Source organism: Pelodiscus sinensis, chromosome 31 (assembly GCF_052426305.1).
Source record: "Pelodiscus sinensis isolate ZL-2025 chromosome 31, ASM5242630v1, whole genome shotgun sequence".
Classification (NCBI taxonomy): domain Eukaryota; kingdom Metazoa; phylum Chordata; order Testudines; family Trionychidae; genus Pelodiscus; species Pelodiscus sinensis.
Window position 1 is genome coordinate 4351503 of NC_143082.1, and position 24195 is coordinate 4375697.

Sequence of the window (24195 nt, forward strand, 5' to 3'; positions counted from 1 at the left end):
GCCCGACTTCCTTGAGTCAGCCCCTCACCGTGGCTGCCCGGCTGGAGACGCAGGGGGCCTGATGCGGTGAGGTGCCGGAGGGGGCCTTGCCGACGTGGGCCCCGCCCTTCAGCGCTGTTGAGAGACCAAAGGCCAGTGCCTCTGAGGGTGGAAATGCCGTTGCGTAACTAACCCTTTGGGGGTGCCGAGAGGGATCGGAACGGGAGACAGGAGAGCAGCTGATCCCAGCTGGCCTGCGGGGCGGTAACTTTCCAGCCGCTTGGCCGTCTCCTGGGAGGCAGCTCTTGGAAGTTGGACCCAAAGCCAGGGCCCCCCTCAGCCTGCTCGCCCGCAGCCCCGCCAGAGCCGGGCTGGCAGCGGGCGTCCCAGCTGCGTGCCCCAGTGGGGAACCCGGCCTCGCCCCACGTGGTTTGCCAGCACTTGGAGCTGAGTCATGTTCTCACTCGGCTTGGGAGGGCAACACGCTCCAGGCCGGCCCCCGCCAGGATCCCGCCCCAGTTTCCACTTCCCACGTAGCCCCGGCTCGTCGGGGGGGTAAAAGGGCCCCCCCAAAGGAACTGCCCCTTCCCTAGCCATCCCGGCTCGCTCCCCTGGCCTGCCCCAGGCATCGCTCTGGGTGGATGTAGATTTCTGCAGGGGTCTTTGGGCTAGTTGAAGGTGGGGCTTGGGGGGGAAGGAAGACCCCTGGGAGGTGTCCCTATTTGAGAGATGGGAAACTGAGGCACAGAGCGGTTAAGTGACTTGCCCAAGGTCACCCATCCAGCCCAGAGCAGGACTATGCCACAGGAATATTTGCCACCCACCGCGTGCCTCGAAATGTGTCTCGTGTTATAAAGTGTGCGCAGCCCCCCGAGAGCGCACAGACACAAGAGTACACACCGAGCTCCCATCTCACTTGCACACCTGTTGTCAGAACCAGACAGTGCCCTGGCAGAGCACACAAACACACCTGGGCTCAGCTCGCAAAGACACACCAACACACAATGCCAGCCCTGATTCAACACACACCGTACTACTCAGGCTAACACAACCGTACTACTCAGGCTGCGCACAGCCCCATCACAACACCCCACCCAGCAAACCGGCGTCAACACACGCACAAGTCTCCGCTAACACAAACCTGTGCCGTGACATACTAGCAGCCATGAGTCCATCCCAAATCCCGCAGTCCTGTCGCAGTGCGCATACACACATGTGCGCACTACGTACACAACACACAACTCCACCTTAACACACATTGTGCCATACTGCTGCCACACACGCAGTTCCACCCAAAGTCTCTCCAGCACACAGGCACAGCCCAGACACCATGGGTCACCACACACACACACCCACACCCACACCCACACACAGAGAGCCAGATTCCAGCACACAGGCACGGCCCAGGCACCATGGGTCACCACATCCGCCCCCACCCCCGATTCCAGCAAACAGGCACTCCCCAGACATGATGTGTCACTTCACCCTCCCACCGCCCCCCGTGGAAATCAATTCCAGCACACAAACACTCCCCAGACACTGTCACTCCCCCCCCTGCACACTCCCCCCAGCTTGATTCTAGCACACAGGCACTCCCCAGACATTACATGTCACTCCACCCCCTACCCCCACCCCCGATTCCAGCACACACATTCCCCAGACACTGTGTAACTCCACACACACAAACCAATTCCAGCACACAAAAACTCCGCACACAGTGTGTCACTACACACACACACACACACACACACACGGAAACCAATTCCAGCACACACACATTCCCCAGACACCGTGTCACTTCACACACACACACACACACACACACACACACACACACACACACACACACACACACACACACCAATTCCAGCACACAAACACTCTCTAGGCACTGTGTCACTCCACACACACGGAAACCAATTCCAGAATACAAACACTCCCCAGACACACACACACGGAAACCAATTCCAGCACACACACATTCCCCAGACACCGTGTCACTTCACACACACACACACACTCACACACACACACACCAATTCCAGCACACAAGCACTCTCTAGGCACTGTGTCACTCCACACACATGGAAACCAATTCCAGAATACAAACACTCCCCAGACACACACACACACACACAGCCTGAGTCCAGCACACACACACACATGCGCGCGCATACACACACACACACGCACGCGCGCGCATACACACACACACACACATGCGCTAGCTAGCTCACTTCCCCATTACAGCATCCACACATGCACACACACAGCTCCATGCCCCGGCGCCCCCTCCCCCCGGCCCACGCTGGGACTCCTGCCTCCTGCGCCCCCTTTCCCGGTCACTCACCCCAACCTGGGAGGCCGCCTTGGCCAGCTCCCTCTGGAAGCGGAAGAGGAAATAGCCTTCGGTGGCCACGCCGGCCAGGGCCAGGCTGACCAGCGCGGCCAAGAAGACCTGGCCGTGCCGGCACGCCCGCCGCCGGCCCCGCATGGGCGGCACGAAGGGCACCCCGTGCTGCTGGCTGTCCACCACGAAGACGGAGGGGTACACCACCCCCTCGCCCATGCTCGCTCTTGCCGGGGCAGCGCAAGGGCCACGGGCGGGACTCGCGGGCGCGACGACGGAGCCAGTGGCAGACGCGATGCTGGCCCGAGTGAGAGCAGGACTGATCCCGCCCTCCGTGGCTGGGGTTATGTATCAGAGCCTGTGACGCCCACAGCCCCGGAGAGGAAACCACACTCTTACCCAACTGGCCTCCATGGCCGTACACTTCTCTCCCGCTTGGCTGGGTGGGGCTACCCTGCCAGAAGCCACGCCCCCTTTGCCCGCCCCCCCACCTCCTCCCCGCAGGAGCATGTGTCTCGCTGCGAGAGGCAGCCACGGGCCAGCGTGTGGTAGGAGAAAGGGACATCTGGGGGGATTTCCCAAAAGGCTCCTTCCTTCCAGAGCATCACTAGAGATCACCATCAGCGGCCTCCGTCATCGGGGGGGCAAACCGAGGGCCAGTGTTCCCTGTCAGCTGGGCGCTTGGGCTGCCCAGCTGATTAGGCGAGGGGGGGTGGGAGGGAGCAAAGGAGGCGTGGCTTCTGGCTGGGTAGCCCCACCCAGGCAAGCGGGAGAAAAGCGTCCGGACATGGAGACCCATTGGGGAAGAGTGTGGTTTCTGCTGGGGGCGCCCATGCCTTGGTGCACATAAAAAAAAATTATTCCGCACAAGGGTGGAAATGATCAGAGGGAGCCTGGCCTCAGCGTGCACCACCCGGCCCCCTGCCACTTGAAGTGAAGCAGCAGCTCCTGGACGCTTTAGTTGCGAGGGTCAATGCCAAGACCCTGCCGGAAGGGCGGGAGGTTGGTGTGTACAGGGCTCAGGGCAGGCAGCTGGAAGGTTTGGGGAGGGAGTGCAGGGTTCACAGCAGGAGGTGGGGGGCTCAGGGCAAAGGGTGGTGCCGTTTGGGCAGGGGGGCTCACCAGAGCCCCCCGTGGCAAAGAGAACAGCGCTGCAGCTGCCAGCCCATCCTGGACAGGGGGCTGGGGGCTTTGCAGCCAGCCCTGGCATGGACTGCTGGTCAGTGGGCCCCCCCATCCGGCACTGGGGTCAAGGGCTGGAGGGGAGGCATTTGGGGTGTTTATGGCCCACAACATGGACAAATCTGACCCCGACTGGCCACTCTCTGCTGCCCCCTGCTGGTCCCTCTGAACTCTCGACCACCCGTTCAGCCCCAAGCCCCACCCCCATTCCACCTCTTCCCCCCCAGGCTCCAGCTCACCCCACTTCTGCCCTGCCTCCTCCTCTCTGATTAGCTTCAAGTCTCTCAAGTCTTCTTCTCTGAAACCCTCTTGGTGACTGTCTGGACATTCCTGAGGGTTTTCACCCGCATCCTCCACTCACCCCGAAATTTTACAGAGAATGTCCTGGTAAACAATCCGTTTCCGACAGGATTACACAGTTTCTTCATGGTTTGTTGCCTAAACCTGCCTTTTGTCCACAAACGAGTGAGAGCGTTTACATTCTAATGGGGCTTTTGTTGGGGATAGGGGTGGGATGACACAGTTTTGGCAACAAAAAACTTCCAGCCCTGTGAGAGATTTTTGTCTTTTCCCCTCCCTTGATGGTTGATGAAGAGCCAGGGTGGACTCTGCTGCTTGTTTTGTGGAGAGAACCGACTTCCACCAGTAGCCCACAAGGCCTGCCCTGATGGCTCTGCTCAGTGTGTTGTGATCTCTGCTGCCCTGCAAGCATGTGCCCCTCCCTTTTCAAAGCTCCAGGACGTGTCTGACAGCTGAGGGAGCTGCTCCGTTTGGAGAACAAACCAAAAACATCTGAATGCTTCTGTCTTGCTGGTGCAGGGGGAGGCTGTGCTGCTTTGACAGTCCTCAGCACGGAGAGCGCCCAGGGAATCCCTAGAGGCGCAGGGATCAGCTTTGCCCTCCCACTACACTGCACTGTGGGATGCTTACCCACAATGCTTTGCTCTCTCTGTCCATAGTGGAGCCAGCCATGTGGCCATGAAATATCGACAATGGGAAGCAGAAAAACCAGTTTGACCGTTTTCCACTTTTAGCGATTTTTGCCAATCGACAGCACGTTTGTTGCCTTCCCCGTGTAGACGGAGCCCGATTCTGCAATGCAGACACTGTCTAATCACGGGAGGCCGGGTGACACCAAAGCCTACGGAACTTATTAGCAAATCAGTATTTTGGACGTGTTATCGTAACACTTCTATTCTTATACCAGCCCTAAAATACTTTGGGCTGCAATAGGATGGTACTGCATCAATGCCCAATTCATGCCCCACAGGGTTGTGGAGCCAGCTGCCATGCAATCCCAGTGCGCCCCCTCCCCCCAATCTAGGGTCCCTCTCATTTCTCCATCCGTGTGCGGAATAAATTTTGTTTGATGCAGTGAGGCATGTGCAGATGGGCACCACCAATGGAAGCACCTGCTGCCAGCTGTGGGCGCTGTGCTAATCAGCTGGGCATCATTGGAATGGCCCAGCTAACAGGGAACCCCGATCCCCATAAGCTGCCCGGGCTAGTCTTTTACACTGAAACAGTTCGGAGTTCAGCGGGCAAACGCAGGTGAAGAAACTGATCCAAGGGGAGGTGTTCTCACTTGGCGTTGACTACACAGGAGTACCGCCGTCAGCTGGGCCAAGCTGCAAGCATGGACCAAGCCGGCTCCAGCCACCTTAGTGGGTTGGGCAGGATTCCCTGCTGCAAAAGCCAGAAGGGGTGTGTCTACACAGCAAAGTTATTTCAGCATAACAATGCGAGTGTCTACACAGCAATAGCGTTACTCCGAAATAAATCAAGATAGCACGTCTACATTAGGGGATCCTGCCTCAGACTTCTTTTGAGGCTTCCCTGCAGTGCAGACGTGCTATTTCGAAATAAGCTGTCTCAGAATAACTCTTCCGGAAACAGCTTATTCCGAAATAACTGTGCAGTGCAGACGTAGCCGAGGAACCACATGAATCAATTGCACCTTCTGAATAGGAAAGACCCGAATAATCCCAGGTGGGAATTGAACCGGTAGGGTTGGGATGGGAGGCTCAGAAGCCTGCCTGCTCCCTAAGGCTACCAAAAGACAGGAGCTATGTCTACACTGCAGAGTTGTGGTGCAAAAACTCGCGGCGCGTCCACACCTCAAGCACGTTTTTGCACAAGAAAATGGGCAGTGAATCAACAGAGCAAATTGCGGGATAGGTATTCCTCTTTCTGCACGGAATAACTCCTTTTGGCACAAGAGTTATCGCACAAAAAGGTGTGTGTGGACAGGAAACGGGGTTTTTTTTGCGCAAAGACAGCCTATTGGAAGACACACATTCTGTGAATGGCAATCAGAGCTTTCTTGCGAGAGCGCGCCCATGCCGTCCGGACGCTCTCTTGCACCAAAGCGCATCACTTTTCCGGTGCGCTTTTGCAGTGTGGATGCACTCTTGCACAAGAAGCCTGCAGTGTAGACATAGCCAGGCAGGGCAGCTGCATTGGCGTCTCGCATAAGCCTGGCTGGGGGAGTCCAGCTAGCGCGGCCCCCTCTGTAACAACCGGCTGGCGGTCCTGCCGGAGTCAGTTCTGTACGGCAGCTCAACGCTTCCTCTTTCACACCCATGGGCACTTCCTCCCCAGCCTCCAGAGCCCTGTTATCTCAACAGGATCGGTGGTGCTGGGAAGCTAATTATCCACTTTCTCATCAGCAGGTCTCTCCGCCTTCCCCACCGTGGCAGGAGCTCTGGAGCTTCGGGCTGGGCCTGACTCATCCCCTGGGCCGTCCTGGGTGGGCGCTGAGCAGCGTGAATGGGACTGGAATTCCCCATACAGAGGTGAGAAAGCTGTGGATTTTTCACCGAGGTCAAAACAAAACAAAACAAAAACCCCAAGGGTCTTCTTCAAACTCTCAGTGAGGACCCTGTGATCTTGTGTCGCGTCTTGATGGTTGCCAGGAATTGAAGGGAAGCTTCCCGGAAGCTACGAGCAGTTTGAGAAAACCCGCTGCGCCAGCCTCCCTCCCCCTACAGCAGGAACGCTGCCCCCTTCCTACAGCACACGCCCTGAGGAACCCCCAAAGTCGTCTCGCTAGAAGGCAGCAACATGAAACCACTGGACATGTGTGACGGCGCGTCGGGGACCCCCCCCGATCCTGCACCCCCTAGCAGCAAGATGAGACTCCGCCAGCCAGTAGAACAGAGATGGCGTATTGCATCTCCAGGATACAGCACAGCACAGACATGATGTGGTTACAGGAGTCAGGGCCAGGCAGCCTCAGACCCCTTGGGGTAGGGGTCCACCGCCCCCCCTCAGCCCCCAGTACTTAGCTTAATCTCTTCTCTCCATGTTTTTCCAGACCAGACTGCCCAGCTCCCAGGCCCTGCCCCCCAGCCAGGTGGCCGTTCCGCCTCCCTCCCTTTGTCTCTCCCTCAGGGAAGAGCCTTGTTCTCTGCTCAGGACTAGGTGCCTGGGCCAATGCACACGTGGGTGAGTCTGTGGGAACCACACAGCACAGCGTAGGGGAACCCCGGGTTACAGAGCAGACAGCCCCCCACTACGTCCCAACGTATCCGAAGCGCTTCGGCGCCGGAGCCACATGCCAGAGGGAGATGGAGCAGATCCTGTGGACTCCCAAGGAGCCCCGGGAAACCCCTTCCACGCAGAGAGTGACAGTGTGGCGTTTGAACACCGTTTTCATGACACCACGTGGTAGCGAAACCGCTTGCGAGAGGAGGCTGCAGAGCCGGGCCTCATCACCACGGCGTAACCTCAAGCCGGTAGCAAGATGACTCCACACACCTGGCCGTTCTTCTGCGGGCTGGATGTGTTGATTCAGTCCTTCCATCGCCCAGGCCTCGGGGAAGAAGGCTATCCCAGCCTGCACTGCAGCAGGCGGGAAAAGAGCCGCTGTACCGTATGGGAAAGCAGCCCGAATTTCCCATGCATCAGAGACAAAGGCAGTGAACCCCCCCGCCACCAAAGCCACTGAGGTTTCTCAGCGCTCATCCGTGACACTTGTTTATCCCCTGACGTGACGGAAGGTTTTGTTTCACTGTGCTTTGCCACACTGACCAGATACACCCCCCGCGCCTTTTCTCCCCCCTCGCCAGAGCTAGTTTGATGCCCTTCCTGCCCCCGCCCAACAGAGAGCTGCAGATGAGCGGCTCTGCATCCACCTGCGGCTTGGCCAAGAACACGACGCACGAGTCGAGCAGGAAGCTTATCTGAGCAGCACCGAGTTGCAGGAGGGGAACTTAGGCCGAAATGAGGAACCCCTGAGCCAAAACCTCCGCTCTGCTGCGCTACAGCCGGCTGCTCTCACCTCACCGCCCAAACACCCGCTGGGTAGCGACCGTGGAAGGCATGGGAGTTTTGCCCCACTCTGGAACACCGTGTGCAGGCGACTCCATTAACGGGAGGTAAGGCTGGGAGCCAGGAGGGAGGGATTCTTCTCTTCCCCATGGGGGTGTGAGCCACCAAAAATTCAGCCCCACAGATCATACCCCAGGGAGCATCCCCCAGAACAGCACAACCAGTAGCTGACACCGTGCAAGAGCTGGCGCGTTAATCCACCTGTATGTCCCCCTACTGCTACTTAGGCCTGAATTTTCAACCCGGGGCACACACGGGGGAGCACTTCCATCTGCGTTTAGGCTCTGAAAACATGCGGCCTGATGGGCAGAGGTGTGGCACCTCTGTGAACCACATCCACTTGCTGTGCCGGTCCCAGGTTCGCATCTGCCTGCAGGCGGTGGCTGAGTTTCGATTCCTGCTCCAACTTTGAAAATCAGCCCCTGTATTTCCATAGCTTCCAGGGAGATGTCAAAGCATACATTCAGGGACCCTCGGTTGAAAATGTTGGTCTCCGGGCCAGATTTTAGAAGGGTGATTTCGGCATCTAAAGATAAAAAGCATCCAGTGGGGTTTTCGGAAGGGCCGAAACAGATGAGGTGCAGGCCTGGGCATGTCCGAAAATCTCATTAAGAGACTAAATCACCTTTCAACCCCGGCCTGGAGTGGGTTCCGCTTCTGCGAGAAAGTTCTCCAATTTACCCAAGAGAGGCCAGTGTTACCTGGGGCCTTGTTAATATATTTCTTTAGGAAATATTAATAAACGCCCTGATTCAGCAGCGTATATACTTATTCATATACTTAAGTCCATCCTATTCAGTTGAGGATGTGTGTCACTTTAAGCACATGCTTAAGTCCCATCTGGACATGTTGAAGACAAAGACACGCTGCCGCAGTATGAATAATCAATACTATTAGGTGCTTTGCTAATCAAGGTCCAGGACAGGAGGGGTTTTAGCTAGGCAGAAAGCTTCCTGAATCTCCAACTCTCCAGCCTGCTTGGATTCTCTGTCCATGTCACATGGTTTAGAAAGGAACCAAGGTATAAACTGTGTAACAGTCACAGAATCATAGAACTGGAAGGAAAATCAAGAGGTTTCCAGGGCAGGGGCTGGACTCAATCTCTCGAGGTCCCTTCCAGTTTTAGGATCCTATGATCAGTCCCCTGCAATCAAGGCAGGACTAAGTATGATCTAGATCATCCCTTCCAGGTGTTTGTCCAACCTGCGTTTATAAATCTCCAATGATGGAGATTCCACCACCTCGCTAGGCAATTCATGGCAGTGCTTAACCGCTTTTTCCAATTTGTCCACATCTGTCCTGAAATGTGGTGCCTAGAACTGGACACAATACTCCTGTCGAGGCTGAATCAACATGGAGGGGAGTTGAAGACTTCTCATGTCTTGCTCACAACACTCTTGCTAATATACATGGGTTCCCAAACTGGCGGGCATGAAGAAATTCAAGGGGGGGCGTAAGGTATCCCGGCCCTCCCTCCCCCATTAAGTTTTGCTGCCCTGGTCAGTTCTTTTCTTTTCTCTTTCTTTTTTTTTTGCGCAACAAGTTTTGCCACTATTTTTGGGGGGGAGGGAGGGCGTGAGGGTTTTTCAAAAATCAAAAAGGGGGGCATAATCCCGAAAAGTTTGGGAACCACTGTGCTAAGACATCCGAGAATGAAGTTTGCTGCTTTTTCTTTTTTTGTAATAGTATTTAGCTTTTACTATACTGTTCCGACACTAGGTGGAACCATATGTAATATATTTTATTTAAGATCACAGTATTTCCTAGCAGTAACTAAAGGCTTTTATAGTGAACACATCTGGGCTATACCTAGACTGGCATGATTTTCCGCAAATGCTTTTAACAGAAAAGTTTTCCATTAAAAGCATTTGCGGAAAAGCACGTCTAGATTGGCACGGACACTTTTCCGCAAAAAAGCCCTGATCACCATTTTCGCGCAAAAGGACTTTTGCCCGAACGGGAGCAGCATAGTATTTCCGCAAGAAGCACTGATTTCAGACAGTAGGAAGTCAGTGTTCTTGCGGAAATTCAAGCGGCTAGTGTAGACAGCTGGCAAGTTTTTCCTCAAAAGCAGCTGCTTTTGCAGAAAAACTTGCCAGTCTAGACGCAGCCTTGGTGTATCTCTCTGGGGAAGAAGCTCTCTAATCAGTCCATAGCTGGTACAGCAACCTATCTTGCCCACCTACTGTGTACAAGCGCCATATGACATGGTGTCAGAAGTAAAATTAGCCTACCAGATGCACAAGAGAGCAGAAACTGGAGGAAAACAGCAATGAAGGTTGTAAACAGAAGGAACAAAGCACCAAAATATGCAGGATCTTCAGTGCCCAGCGAATTTTGCTTTTTACAGACCTTCAGAATTATAAGATTACACATTACTACAAAGCTCAATGAAGAAAATGAAGATATCCTGATATCATCTTTCATTTATGCTATGAGGAAGCCACCAGACTGTATCTTTACATCTTTTACCTTTACTGAGGACTGTCACAAAATGACTATGAAAGCATTTTGGCGATGTTTGATGCACAATTTTTACCTCAAAGAAATGTGGTTTGTGAAAGAGCATGTTTTCACTAGAGAACTGAGGAATCAAGACAGCATGCTGAAGCTTTTAGACGTGCTTGGGCATGCATGGGCTGAAAACTGCTTTTGGATACGGCAAAACCTGAAAAGATCAAAGACCGGCTAGTGATCGGGTTAACAGAAAAGAACCTCTCACAGCATCTACCGTTAAAAGACAGACAGTTCTACCCTCAGCTATGCAATGCTTCTTGAGTCTCCCTCTTCAAATCCCTCCTCAGAATTCTCCTGGGCTGTGGTAGCCTCCGAAAACTTGACAACAGTTCAGCTGCCGGTGTGCAGAAACCCTTGCCTGTCATACTGACCCGTACGTATGTCTTTGTTCCTCCAGTCTGTCTGTATCTTCCTCTTGTCTTGTTCTTTGCACATGTTGGGGGCAGGGACAGCCTTTTTGCTCCGTGACTGTACAGCACCTGGCGCACTGGGGTCCTGGTCTCTGACAAGTTATCATCAGCATCTTCTTTTCGCAGCCTCTAGGTTGGGTAGGGCCAAGCGACAATAATACAAAGAATCTACTATGTGCTTGCGAGTGCTTGTGTGTCTCTGTCTCTGCCCGTGTGTCCCTCTGTCTATTTGTTCAAGAACTCTGCACCGGCAAGAGCCACGACCACCAACTGTGGGAGGCAAATAACTTAAAGCAAGCTCAGGGTTTGGTTGTGTCAGGACAACGGGATGTGCCTGAAATGAGATCGCTTCTCAGGGACCGTGTCGCCCGCTGTGGGGGGCTCACGGAGGGGTTCCTCCCCCTCTGGATCAGGGGCGGCCCCTCCCCCCACATCCGCAGCGCCCCTGTGAGTTCCAGGCCCCAGACCAACAGTCTGGTCGGGTCCCGAGCCTTAACTCAGGTTGGAGCAGCAAGCAAACAGAAAGTTCCTCAGAGCAGGTAGCTGGTAATTAAGCAATCTCTGGCCCGGCCTTAAGACGAGGCAGGGGGTAGGCAACGAAGTAGTCTCTGGCCGGGCCTTGGTGCAGGGCGGGGCAGCAGTCAAAGCTCCCAGACCTTTACAGGTAAGTACTGGCAAGGGGCAGGAGGGGGGAGGTCAGGCAACTCTCCCGAGGTGAGATTGAGGGGGAGCATGCCTCCCCCTAGGTGGATGGTAGGGGGGGCACGGGCCAGTCCTCAGCCTCTGGTACAGTCGGGGGGCTGGGCCAGTCCTCAGTCTCTGGTACGGTCGGGGGGCACGGGCCAGTCCTCAGCCTCTGGTACGGTCGGGGGGCTGGGCCAGTCCTCAGTCTCTGGTACGGTCGGGGGGCTGGGCCAGTCCTCAGTCTCTGGTACGGTCGGGGGGCTGGGCCAGTCCTCAGCCTCTGGTACGGTCGGGGGGCACGGGCCAGTCCTCAGCCTCTGGTACGGTCGGGGGGCACGGGCCAGTCCTCAGTCTCTGGTACGGTCGGGGGGCACGGGCCAGTCCTCAGCCTCTGGTACGGTCGGGGGGCCGGGCCAGTCCTCAGCCTCTGGTACGGTCGGGGGGCTGGGCCAGTCCTCAGTCTCTGGTACGGTCGGGGGGCTGGGCCAGTCCTCAGTCTCTGGTACAGTCGGGGGGCCGGGCCAGTCCTCAGCCTCTGGTACGGTCGGGGGGGCGGGCCAGTCCTCAGCCTCTGGTACGGTCGGGGGGCCGGGCCAGTCCTCAGCCTCTGGTACGGTCGGGGGGCCGGGCCAGTCCTCAGCCTCTGGTACGGTCGGGGGGCCAGGCCAGTCCTCAGCCTCCGGCAGGCACACCAGGCCAGCGTCCGTCTCCACTGCTAGCTGGCCCCCCAGGCAGGCCTTTTCTAGCCCCGGTCCTGCCGCCTGCCTCCCTGTCAGGTGAGGGGGTGGGGCCAGGCTCGCCCACAAGGGCTCACAGTGGGGTTCCTCCCCCTCTGGGTCAGTAGGCAGCCATTCCACCCCACTACAGTCCCATTCGGAAAAGTGACAGACTCCCTAGGCGGGTGAAAGGATCTAGGGTGCGCCACCTCCCCCATGTTGGGCACTGCCCAGTCCAGATGCTCCCACCCCTCAGGCACCTTTTTGGGAAGGGCTGGGGGTGGGGGGGGGGACTGAAGCTTCCCCCCCCGCCGATTCGTACGGGGACATCGCCGGCTGTTTCCCTTCGTCAGGGAGCCGGGGAAAGTGCCCAGTTTCCTGCATCCCTCACTCTGGCTGGGGGGCGCCGGGGGCAGACAAACCTGGACCTGCCTGGAGGGGAGCCTGGACGGCCCTCCCCTGACCAGACCACTGTCTGCAGGGCTAGGCCTCGTCCCGGCCTTGTCCAAAGGGTGGATCTCGAACACGCCACCCCAGGTCTGACTCGAGCCTGGGCGCACACGTACGTACGCACGCAGGCCAGCCCAGAAAGGGTGGGGGAACCTCAGGAGTGCGGCCCAATCATGCAGAACTTGTCCAGGACGGCGAGACCAGGCCAAAAAGAGCAGAAACAACCTGGTACGAGGACACCCCATTTTTGATGAGCGAAAAATTCCAGAGACAGCCAGAAAAACTACGAATGACGTGCATTTGTCGTATTTTGGCGTTGCAAAGTGTATCCTAGCTATTGGCATCATCGGTATTTTACGCAAAATGCAGTTGATTGGTAGCTATGACTGGAACGACCAAGTCTCGCTTTGCTATAAATAGAGGGGTAGAAAATCTAATCAGTAGGAGGGACCGGGTAAAGTGTCCTCACGACCTTCCTCACTGCAACAAGAGGGTGAACCAGTCCCTACTGCCTGATGCATTGCGGACGCCCCTGCGCGTGCCTCCTGTCTGACAATCGTAAGGGTAACGTGTGTGTGTGTGTGTGTGTGTGTGTGTGTGTGTGTGTGTGTGTGTGTGTGTGTGTGTGTGTGTGTGTGATTCAGAGGAATAAGTACATGTTTATTCATATTCTTCTAACCGAGTAGCTTGTGTATTGTCCTAGGTAAAGGTGTTGTTACACTGTCTGCGCTAACTAGCCCGTGTATTGAAATCGATCTGTGTAACTCTGCACTGCTTTCCTTTACTATTCTGTGCACAATAAAGTTAACAAGAGTTCAGCTGAGGTGTTTTGACGGTCTCCTCTCGTATCTAAAAACCGAAGCACACGACACTGCCCCGGCCGGGGGATGTGCACCCCTCCCCCGGCTGTGCCCGCAGGAGCTGCAGCAGCCATGGAGAAGCGTGTCTCACCTGGCCCCAAGCTGCTGTGGTGGGGGAGGGATGGGGTTGTCCTCGCTACCCGGGCAGCCTACAGGCTGAACTCCCCCCCCCCCCCCAGCCCCACCCCAGAGCCACAATGACAATGAAGAAAAACAGAAAATAAGTGAATTAAGGACCCGAGCAACACTGGGTTCATCTTCCAGTAATAACATAAGATCTGCAAGTACCTGGCATGTCCTCCCCTTGAAAGATTCATACATCACCCGCAGGGGCGCCCCTACCTATGCACAAAATACCCAGCTGCCAGGGCACCGTGAAATGTGGGGCAGCTGCATGCAGTCTCCCCATCCTTCAGCCCTCCACCCCACCGTGGGCTGCACCCAGCAGGGCCATTCCTATGGTGGGTGCGGTGCCCGGGACCCTTCCACCCCCCGCCTGCCCACACTCCACCCCTTCCCTGAGCGACATGCTCAGGGGTTAGTGGGGCCCTGGGGCTGGCAGCAGGGGTGGGGACGCAGAGCAACCCAACTGCGGGTGACTGTGGGGGTGGTTTCACTCCTTCCCCAAGGCCCCTGCCCCAAGCAACACAGCTGAGAGCCGGGGAAGCAGAGCCTCCCCCTTCCACTGGAGGTGAGCACGACCTGCTCCTGCCCCCCCGAGCTCTGTGCATGCCCCCCGCAGCGTCTGCCCCACAGCCTCCCCACAAAGGAGCCACCTCGTGGGGGGCTGCGTAGGGCACCACAGCTTGTAAGGACGTCCCTGATTCATCGAACCGATGCCCCATGGTACCACACGCCCGGTACCGTAGCATTTGACTGGGCGATATCGGTAAAAACCCACACAACAGCGCCTGGGAGAAGTCAGGCACTTTATATCTCCAGGAAAGGCTGGTACGGGGGCAGGAGAGGGCGCACAAGCCGGGTGGGCTCAGACCATGCCCTCTGGCCGAGGGCGCTGAGCCTGCGTTTAAGTGAGGCAGCCGTCCATGGTCAAGGCTTGGGAGAAAAAATCCAAATCCTGGCACTGGCTCTGGAATTTCTTCTCCTGACAGTCTTCTTCGCTGGGCCACTCCTCCAGCCAGGTGTCCTTGCTAACGAGGTAGGAGACGCTGGAAGGGAGAGGGAGATGCTGGGTGCCTGGGATGGTGGGATATACCAACCTGCCTGCCTCCTGCGGGCGCCCACACCCATGCAGGGGGGAGACTGGGCCTCAGCCAGCGCTCGCTGAGTCTGTCACCAGTGGGGCCGACGGGGAAGGGGTGTTGCGCTATGGCCGTAGTGGCTCCTGCCTTCACTTCCAGAGGTCCTGGGTCAGCCCACCCCAGATCCTGAGGCAGCCGGAGCCTGAGGACCACGCCTGATCTCGTCTAACTGCGTCCACTTTTCCCCTTGTTAAGAAGAAGGGGAGTCAAGCCAGAAACTACATTCCCAGCATGCAACACTCTGCATTCAGCTACCCCTATCTGGAGGGAAGCCTCCCCTTGTTAAAGAGGAACAGAGCCGTCCCAGCCATAGGATGGATCGGGGCAGCCACCCCAGGCTTTAGGGGCCCCCTCAGCAGCCACCGTGGAGAAGCAAGACACAGCGAGTTAGGAGAAGGCGGCCGGGCAGAGCAGGGTGCTGGGTTGCTCCAGCTCCCGCCGCCTGTGTGGTTCCCGGAATCCCCTCGGGGGAGGTTGTAAGAGGGGGTGGAGCTTGGGAAGGGGTGGAGTCAGGGGAGGGACGGGGTCTGCGCTGGGGATTGTCCCATGCCCTGTGCTCCCCTCGGGATGGCCATGAGGGGAAGGTGTCATTTTGGGACTCCCTGGTTATGGACTGGGAGGGCCCTGGCTGCCCTGGGGCTACTGAACTCAAGGAGGAAGTTCAGCTGAAGTTACTGGACAATGTAGACCAAGGGCAGCCGTTTCAGATCACACCTCCTCTCCCCGGTCACCTGCCATCATCTGGGAGCGTGTTTGGCTACTATGCCACCAGGTCAGAGCCCAACCAGTCCCCCCAGGAACCTCACCCAGCCTCGCCAAGAGGCGGGGCAAATTCACAGCACACAGACAATAAGGAAAAGAAAGACTCAATAAATTAGTATTTCACCCCCATTCAGTGCTGCTCCACCCCATGACGGCTTGGAGACACCACCAGCACTTTTGCCTGGATTTGCCCTCATGAAATGCAAGGGTGGCCGCTCGCACGAGGCAAGGCGGACCTGCAGCGGCAGCCTCCGTCCCTACCCCGCAGGAGCCTGGAGGGCTGGTTACTTACTTAGTTTTCAAGGCCCACAGATCATTTCTGTGTCCCCAGATCAAGTAGTCCTTGTTCAGCTCCAGCTTCAGAGAGTCCCTGCATTTCACGTGGCTGATGAATGGGCGAACGGTTCTGAGGGGATTTTCATCTGTCCCTGAGGAGGAGGAGAAAGATGGACCTTGAGCTATTCCAGGTGGGGGAGCTGGCGGGGTGGGGGAGGGTTGTTTCTCAAGGTCCAGAAGGGGGCGCTCTTACCTGTTTTAATGACTTGCAAAATGTCCATCATGTAATTGTCATAATTGTTGGATTGTCCAGTTCCAACCAGCTTGGTTTTATACACTGAGGGGAGAGAAAATGACACCGGTGAAAGCCTGTCGCAGTTTGCGGTAGGGAAATGGGAGTGGGGCCAGTGCATGGAGCAGTGGAGAGAATCAAACAAGCCAGGTAGAAGGCCGCTGGATCCCTTCAATTTGTGCTAAGATTCCCCCTGGGGCTTGGCGTAGGAGTTTCGCGTCATTCTTTTGATCTGGTGCTGACCACGGGGACAACCATGGTAGCCAGGCAGTTTCATCAAGGGACAATGTGGCGTCAGAACCTACGAATGGGCACGGAGAATCAGACCGATAGCAGGGCATCTCCAGGATTGGCCTGGAGTCTCCAGGAATTAAAGATTCATTTTAATTAAAGAAGATGTCATGTGATTGGAGCTCCAGAGATACGTCCAACCAAAACTGAAAGAGCCCTTTCCACCAGGGGCCAGTGCCAGGTGCCCCAGAGGGAATGAAGAGAACAAGCAATCGCCAGATGATCCATCCTCAGTCGCCCATTCCAAGCTTCTGGCAATCAGAGGGTGGGGACACCATCCCGGCCCATCGTGGCTAGTAGCCATTGATGGACCTGTCCTGTGAGCTTATCTAGTTCTTTTTGAGCCCTGGTATACTCTTGGGCTTCATAACATCCTCTGGCAAGGAGTTCCACAGGTTGACTGTGCACTGGGTAAAAAATACTTCCTTTTGTTTGTTTTAAACCTGCAGCCTGTTAATTTCATTGGGCCACCCCTAGTTTTTGTGTGATGTGAACAAGGTAAATAGCTTTTCCTTGTTTCACTTTCTCCATAGCTGTCATGATTTTATGGACCTGTGTCCTATCGCCCCTTCATCGGCTCTTTTCCGAGCCGAAAAGTCCCAGGCTTATTAATCTCTCCTCGTATGGCAGGCGGGCTAGATTCCTAATCATTTTTGTTTCCCTTTTCTGAACTTTTTCCAATGCCAGCGTATCTTTTTTGAGAGGCGGCGACCCACGTCTCCACGCAGCAGTCAAGAGGTGGGTTTGCAGAGAGACATTGTGATGTTTCCTGTCTTTTTGAATCGAGCAATTTCTTAATATTCTCAAAGTCCTGGTGGCTCTTTTGGCTGCGGCTGCATGTGGAGGGGATGTTTTCAGAGACCCCTCCACAGTGACTCCAAGCTCTCGCTCTTGAGGCGGAACAGCTCATTCAGACCCCATCATTTTATATGTAGAGTTGGGAATACGGTTTCCAATGCGTTTTTCTTTGGATTGTGCCTAAACTGGGGTTCACAGAATACTGCTATTGACCAGAGGATCGGCGTTTCAGGGGAAGGCAAACCCTGCCCAAGGGGAAATCTGCAAAGCTAGAAGGACTGAGACCTGGAAGAGGGGGTGGAATTGGATCCCTCCTCTGCTCCTCTTCTCTCCCGCTCCAAGGCATTAGCAGAGCCCAAGAATAGGGGCAAGGACAGCCCCCTGGCCCACCACCCTAAGGAAAAGCGTGGAACCCATCACGTTAGCATCAGCCATTTGCCACGCGGAATAACTCAATGCAAGAGCTTCAGAGGGGAAGCCGAGTGAGTCAGTAACGGGAAAACCTTCTCCAGATGAATGGCGCATTAAAGGTCCAGTTCCAAAATAAATAGGGATGGGGGGGGGGGAGAAGGAAGGGAAAAGGGGGCAAAAGTAAATTAGAGTCATATGGACCCACGGGAAAGAGACCCTTGAAGAATTCCACAGGGATTTCAACAACTTCCACCCCACCATCAGCCTCAGCCGAGATCAGTCATAGAATCCTAGAACACTAGAACTGAAAGGAATCTCGAGACGTCGTCAAGTCCAGTCCCCTGCCCTCCCGGCACGACCCAGTACTGTCTAGATCATCCCTGATAGGGGTGTGTCCAACCTGCTCTTAAATATCTCCAGGGATGGAGATTCTACAACCTCCTTAGGCAACTTTTTCCAGTATTTAACCACCCTGACAGTTAGGAAGTTTTTCCTAATGTCCAACCTAAACCTCCCTTGCTGCAGTTCAAGCCCGTTGCTTCTTGGTTTATCCTCAGAGGCTAAGGAGAACATTTTTTCTCCCTCCTCTTTATGACACCCTTTTAGATACCCTGAAAACCATTATCATGTCTCCTCTCAGTCTTCTCCTTTCCAAACTAAACAAGCCCAGTTCTTTCAGTCTTCCCTCACTGGTCATGTTCTCTAGACCTTTCATCATACTTGTTGCTCTTCTCTGGACCTTCTCCAATTTCTCCACATCTTTCTTGAAATGCGGGGCCCAGAACTGGATACAATAATCCAACTGAGGCCTAACCAGTGCAGACTAGAGCGGAAGAATGACTTCTCATGTTTTGCTCAGAACACATGAGAGAGACACTTCCTTGAAACTACAATACAAATGCATGACGGACACATTTCCACCACCTTATACTGGAAACCTACTATCCGCTACACTTACATTCCTGCCTCTAGCTTCCATTCAAGACACGTTTCTCAATCTATTGTTCATAGCCATGCCCTAATCATGTAACATAAACTTTCATTGATTCCCCTCCCTTTCCCTTTTTTCTCGGGGTGTGTCTAGATTACAGGGTTTTGTCGACAAAACTATACCTGCGTCAACACTACTGCCGAGTTCTGTCAACATAATGTTGACAGAACGCAGCAGTTTTGGTAAACCTCATTCTACGAGGAATAATGTCTTTTGTCAACAGAGTTCTGTGGACAGAAGGCGTTTTGCATCTGCACTACACTCTCATGTCGACAAAGTGGCTTGCTTCGTTGACAGAACTGGGTGTCGTCTAGATGTTCTTTGTCAACAACTTTGTTGATAGTATCTGTCAAGAAAGCCTCTGTCGACAAAAGCCTGTAGTCTAGACGTACCCTCTCTCTCCCATCCCCTATTTATTTTGGAACTAGACAGTTAATGCGCCATTCATCTGAAGAAGTGGGTTGTGCCCACGAAAGCTCCTGATCCCATCTAAGGTGCTGCTAGACTATTCCTTGTTCTTTAAGTTTTCCTATGCAAGAGGTTGGATTGACTTCTGAGCCCCTATGGGTTTGGCTCTGGAGTGGGTTCGAAATCAGAGGAGGTCCATTTTCCAGATCTTGTTGGTCAAGCAGGTGAGATCTCATAAGAACTGCTGATTTTTTTTTGAGATTTCTGCCACTTTGCGGGGAGACCCCAAAATCAAACGCATCTTTTTACTGGTAAATCCCACTCCGGCCCTGAGGTTCTCCCTCAGATCCAGAGCGTCCCTCCTCACACACGGAAGACTCCCAACAGTGGTCTTACCATAATCGACAGTGGATTCGCATGCCATCTCAATCCGTTTGTGCAGGGTGAGAGACTCACTCGTCTTGTGCTGGAGGAAGCAGTTTTCTGGGGGAGGGGAAGGAAGGAGAGAGAGTCACACTGAATCGGTGGCACCGAACTAGTTCGTGAATTTGTGTCCAATTCACCAAATGGTTTGCTTTGGATCTCCCCCACCCTCAAAAATTCGGCACTATCTAAACATTAAAAGCACTCTAGGGGGATGCCTATACTAGGAAATTATTTCAAAATAACTAAAATCAAAATCAGTCATGCTGTAAGGGCATAACAAGTGGGGTTCCGCAGGGGTCTGTTTCGGGACTGGTTCTATTGAATATCTTCATCAATGATTTAGATCAGTGTTTCTTAAACTTTTTAGGACCGAGGAACACCAAACAATAATTTTTTTTATGAGGAACACCGAGGATTTTTTTGTTAAGAAAAACAAAGAAAACAAAAACAAAAAAAGGTTGGGGGGCGGGGGGAAGGGTCAGGGGGAAGTTATTGGGAAAAAAAAGTCACCTGCCCCTTTAAGGGTGGCCATTTTGAATTCTGTTGTTCTCCGCGGCACAGCTCTGACTGCCTCATGGCACACTGGTGTGCCGAGGAACACAGTTTAAGAAACACTGATTTAGATATTGGCACAGAGAGGGCACTCATTAAGTTTGCAGATGATAGCAAGCTGGGAGGGGTTGCAAGTGCTTTGGAGGACAGGGTCATAATTCAAAATAATGTGGACAAACTAGAGAAATGGTCTGAGGTAAACAGGATGAAATTTAATAAGGAGAAATGCAAAGTGCTCCACTTAGGAAGGAACAATCAGTTTCACACACACAGAAGGGGAAGTGACTGTTTAGGAAGGAGTACTGCAGAAAGGGATTGAGGGTTCATAGTGGAGCATAGTGAGTCAACAGTGTGAGACTGTTGCAAAAAAAAAAGCAAACATGATTCGGGGCTGCATGAGCTGGAGCGTTGTGAGCAAGACATGAGAAGTCATTCTTCCGCTCTACTCTGCGCTGATTAGGACTCAATTGGAGTCTTGTGTCCAGTTCTGGGCCCCACATTTCAAGAAAGATGTGGAGAAATTGGAGACAGTTCAGAGAAGAGCAGCAAAAATGACGAAAGGTCTCGAAAACATGGCCTACAGGGGAAGACTGAAAGAACTGAGTTTGTTTAGTTCGGAAAGAGAAGACTGAGAGGGGACATGGTAGCAGTTTTCAAGTATCTGAAAGGATGCTGAAAGGAAGAGGGAGAAAAATTGTTCTCCAGGCCTCTGAGGATAGGACAAGAAGCAATGGGCTTAAATTGCAGCAAGGGAGCTTTAGGCTGGACATTAGGAAAAGCTTCCTGACTGTCAAGGTGGTTAAACACTGGAATAAATTGGCTAGGGAGGTTGTAGAATCTCCATCTCTGGAGATATTTAAGAACAGGTTGGACAGACACCTGTCAGGTGGTGCTTGGTGCTGCCATGAAGGCAGGGGACTGGATTCGATGACCTCTCGAGATCCCTTCCAGCTCTAGGGTTCTATGATTCTGTGATATTGACATCATACCTCCAGAAATAAAAAAATGGAAATAGCGTGCACTACTGGGAAGCCTTGAAATTAGTGTGAGTCAGACTCCCTCAATGTGGACGTGCTATCTTGACTTAGAGCCCCAGGAAGCACTGGGGAGTAATTAGTTCAATGACTCTGGGGAGCAGTCATTTCGAAATACTGGCACCGGAGCATCCACACTATTTTGGAATAAGCGTTATTCCCCAAGGAAAGCTGGAGTGCAGATTTCCAAACTACCGGCCCGTTTTTTCAAAATAACAGCCTTGGTAGTGCAGACGCTCCACTTAGACATTCAGAATCAGAGGGGATATTTTGAAATAACTTCCGAGTGTAGACCAGGGCTAGGAGAGCCAGAGCTTGTTAGTAAATGGTCCAAAATCCTGAACCCGAGCCTACTCGGGTGAAAGCGTAACGCCGACAGGCAGAACTGAACCTGGGACCTCTGGAACTTAGTGCATGAGCCTCTGCAGCTGGAGCTAAAAGCCAGGGGGCTCTCAGCTAAGGCGGTAGAGCGCACACATGCTGTAAGTGGTCTGAGGACCATTCCATGGGCCGGTGACCCACAGCCAGCAGGGGTGTGGGTGACATAAGCAGTTGCTGGACTCTCCTCACCTTCTGCACACCGGCAAATATCCCCGTGGCAGATCCTATTGAGCAAGCCGCTCTCCTGAGGCAGGCGGTAGAAGGTGATGCATCGGTCATCTAAGGAGAGAGCAGAGGAGGAGAGTTTAAGGACGCAAGGCACCCCTGGGATCTCACCTGACCCCCTGCATCAGAAGCTGTAGAATTTCACCTGCCATCCCCCATCCATCCCATGGCTTGTGACTGTGAGGAAGCCTCCTGGAGATAGGAAGCAGGGTGCTGGAATTGGTGGGGTATGAGGTGGACAGCTGGCGGGATGTGCAAGGGAGGAGGGGTGGAAAAGAGGGAGTGGGGCGCTGGGTCTTTCGGGGAAGAGGCGGCACAGGGAGAAGGGGTGGCATGTAGGCAGGGGCTCTGAGGAGGAGGTGGTCGAGGGCGGGGCCTGGGATGAAGAGGCGGGGCCAGGGTGGGGCTTGGCAATGCGAGGGCGGGGCCTCGAAGGAACGGGCTGTGCAAGGGTGGGGGTTCAAGATGGGGTGGTGCAAGGACAGGGCCTTGGTGGAACGGGTGGGGAAGAGGTGGTGTGAGGGCGGGGCCTGGGATGAAGAGGCGGGGCCAAGGCAGGGCTTGGCAATGCAAGGGTGGGGCCTCGAGGGAACGGGCAGATGGGGGACTTGTGGACTAGGGGTGGCACGGGGACAGGACTTCGGTGGCAGGGAGGGGTGGCCCCAGTTTGGGCGCCGGTGGCCAGCCCATCTCCAGGAAGCTTTTTCTGCTCCTGATGGGAAGCGACCCCTTCACATAGACTGGAGCTCTCGGGGGCAGCCCTGGAGCCCGTACCCAAGCCAGCCTCCCACTGAGGTCGCTGTCACAGCACTGATGGAGCAAAGTCTCAGTCACGACTAAGATCTAGAACCAAGCGGAGCGGTGAGAGAGATTCTAATGCCTTGAGTCTGTCGGGGACACTGAGGCACAGCTGGGCCCCAGAAGAGGCCAACGGGCCTGGCCAGTCAGCCTAGAAACTACCCTGAACCGAACCCTCATCTCTTCATTTAATTGATTCAGATACTTTCAGGCCAGACGAGTCGCTGACCGATCTCTTCCACCGTGCCGTCAGCCGGGATGCTCTGAGCACCTTTCCCAGGCCTGAAGAGGAGCTCGGAGCGACTCGAACGTGCGTCTCTCTCTCTCCAGCAGCTGTTGGCTCAATAACAGACTTGGCCTCTCCCAGTTTGTCTTTTTGATTTCAGGAGGACATGAAGCAGCCATCCCCTTGTAGCCAAGAAGGCTAATGGCATATTGGGGATGCATCAGGAGGAGCACTGCCAGCAGATCTAGAGAAATGATTAGTCCCCTTTATTTGGCACTGGTGAGACCACACCCAGAGTTTTGTGTCAAACTCTGGGCCATCCATAACAGATGTGGACGCATTGGAGAGGGTCCAGCAGAGGGCGACCACAATGATGAGGGGCTGGAGCACATGACCTATGAGGAGAGGCTGAGGGGTTTGGGTTTGTTTAGTCTGCAGCAGAGAAGAGTGAGGGGGGATTTGAGAGCAGCCTTCAACTCCCTGAAGGGGGGTTCCAAAGAGGATGGAGCGAGGCTGTTCTCAGTGGGGGCACATGGCAGAACAAGGAGCAATGGTCTCAAGTTGCAGTGTGGGAAGTCGAGATTGAATATTAGGAAAAACTGTGGCCTGTCCTCATTAGAAGTCCAAGATACGTTCCGAAAAACTCGGACTTATAGTGAAACAACTTAAAGCGGGGAATTTTTCCCCAGTGCCTGACTTTGATTTTAATACATTGGGGTTTTTTTTTTTGCGCAACTTAAGGGTGGGGAATGGGAGGGCTTATAATGTATCAGTTCCTACAAGCATCAACAACTTTAGTGCGTAACGGGTGTATCCCAGGACGACTTATAGCTGGGACGCCCTGTATTTCCATAGTAGGGTGGTGAAGCGCTGGGATGGGTTCCCTAGGGAGGTGGGAGAATCTCCATCCCTAGAGGTTTTTAAGCCCCACCTTGACAAAGCCCTGGCTGGGATGATTTAGTTGGGGCTGGTTCTGCTTTTAACAGAAGGTCTCTTTCCAACCCTAGAATCATAGAATCCCAGGGCTGGAAAGAGACCTCAGGAGGTCATTGAATCCAGCTCCGTATTAAAAGCAGGACCAACTCTAACTAAACCATCCACCAGGGCTTTGTCAAACCCTGATCTTCTAGATTCTATGATTTCCCATGGTGGCATGTTCCAGTGATTAATTGCCCTCAATGTCTGAGCAGCCTAAGCTTTGTGGAAGTTTGGCTCTGGATAGGAATTTCCTGACTCACCTTTCTAAGATTGTCTCCTCTCTCCGGGTACATCTAGACTGTGGGGGTTTTCCAGGATATTGGAGGTATCCCGGAAAAAACTCTGCCACATCCAGGGAATGTGTTTGCTCTTCCACTTTTTGCAGAAGAGGAAACACACTCTTTTGGAAGCCCTGTCTTCCCTGTTCTATGAGGAAGAATGGATCTTCCGAAAGAGGGGGATTTTTTGAAATTTGGCCCAATGTAGACGGGCCAAATTTCAGAAAACCCTCTTCCAAAAAAAAAAAAAAATCAGAAAAAGGTATGCAAAAGTCAGGGAGCATTTTGCGTATCTTTTTCCAAAAAAAAAGGTGTCGTGTAAACCT

At 54.1% G+C, this 24195-nt stretch overlaps 2 protein-coding genes across 6 annotated transcripts in view; both read right to left on the minus strand.

Annotated features, from left to right (window-relative positions):
- Window positions 1–2762, minus strand: part of TNFSF14 (TNF superfamily member 14) — a 31397-nt gene extending 28635 nt beyond the window's left edge. For all 3 annotated transcript variants that reach the window (XR_012896650.2, XR_012896651.2, XM_025185489.3), the window contains exon 1: window positions 2330–2762. Coding sequence is in view for 1 of the 3 variants with exons in the window: in XM_025185489.3 (XP_025041274.2) it covers window positions 2330–2548 (219 nt within the window). In the remaining 2 variants the exon portion in view is untranslated. The remainder of the gene's footprint in view (window positions 1–2329) is intronic.
- Window positions 2763–14391: 11629 nt separating this feature from the next.
- Window positions 14392–24195, minus strand: part of LOC102456878 (complement C3) — a 93876-nt gene continuing 84072 nt past the window's right edge. For all 3 annotated transcript variants that reach the window (XM_075902307.2, XM_075902306.2, XM_089774859.1), the window contains 5 exons: window positions 21554–21643; window positions 19368–19454; window positions 16034–16117; window positions 15797–15932; window positions 14392–14649 (listed from right to left, as the gene is read on the minus strand). In XM_075902307.2, coding sequence (XP_075758422.2) covers window positions 14508–14649; window positions 15797–15932; window positions 16034–16117; window positions 19368–19454; window positions 21554–21643 — 539 coding nt within the window. In that variant the 3' untranslated portion in view covers window positions 14392–14507. The remainder of the gene's footprint in view (window positions 14650–15796; window positions 15933–16033; window positions 16118–19367; window positions 19455–21553; window positions 21644–24195) is intronic.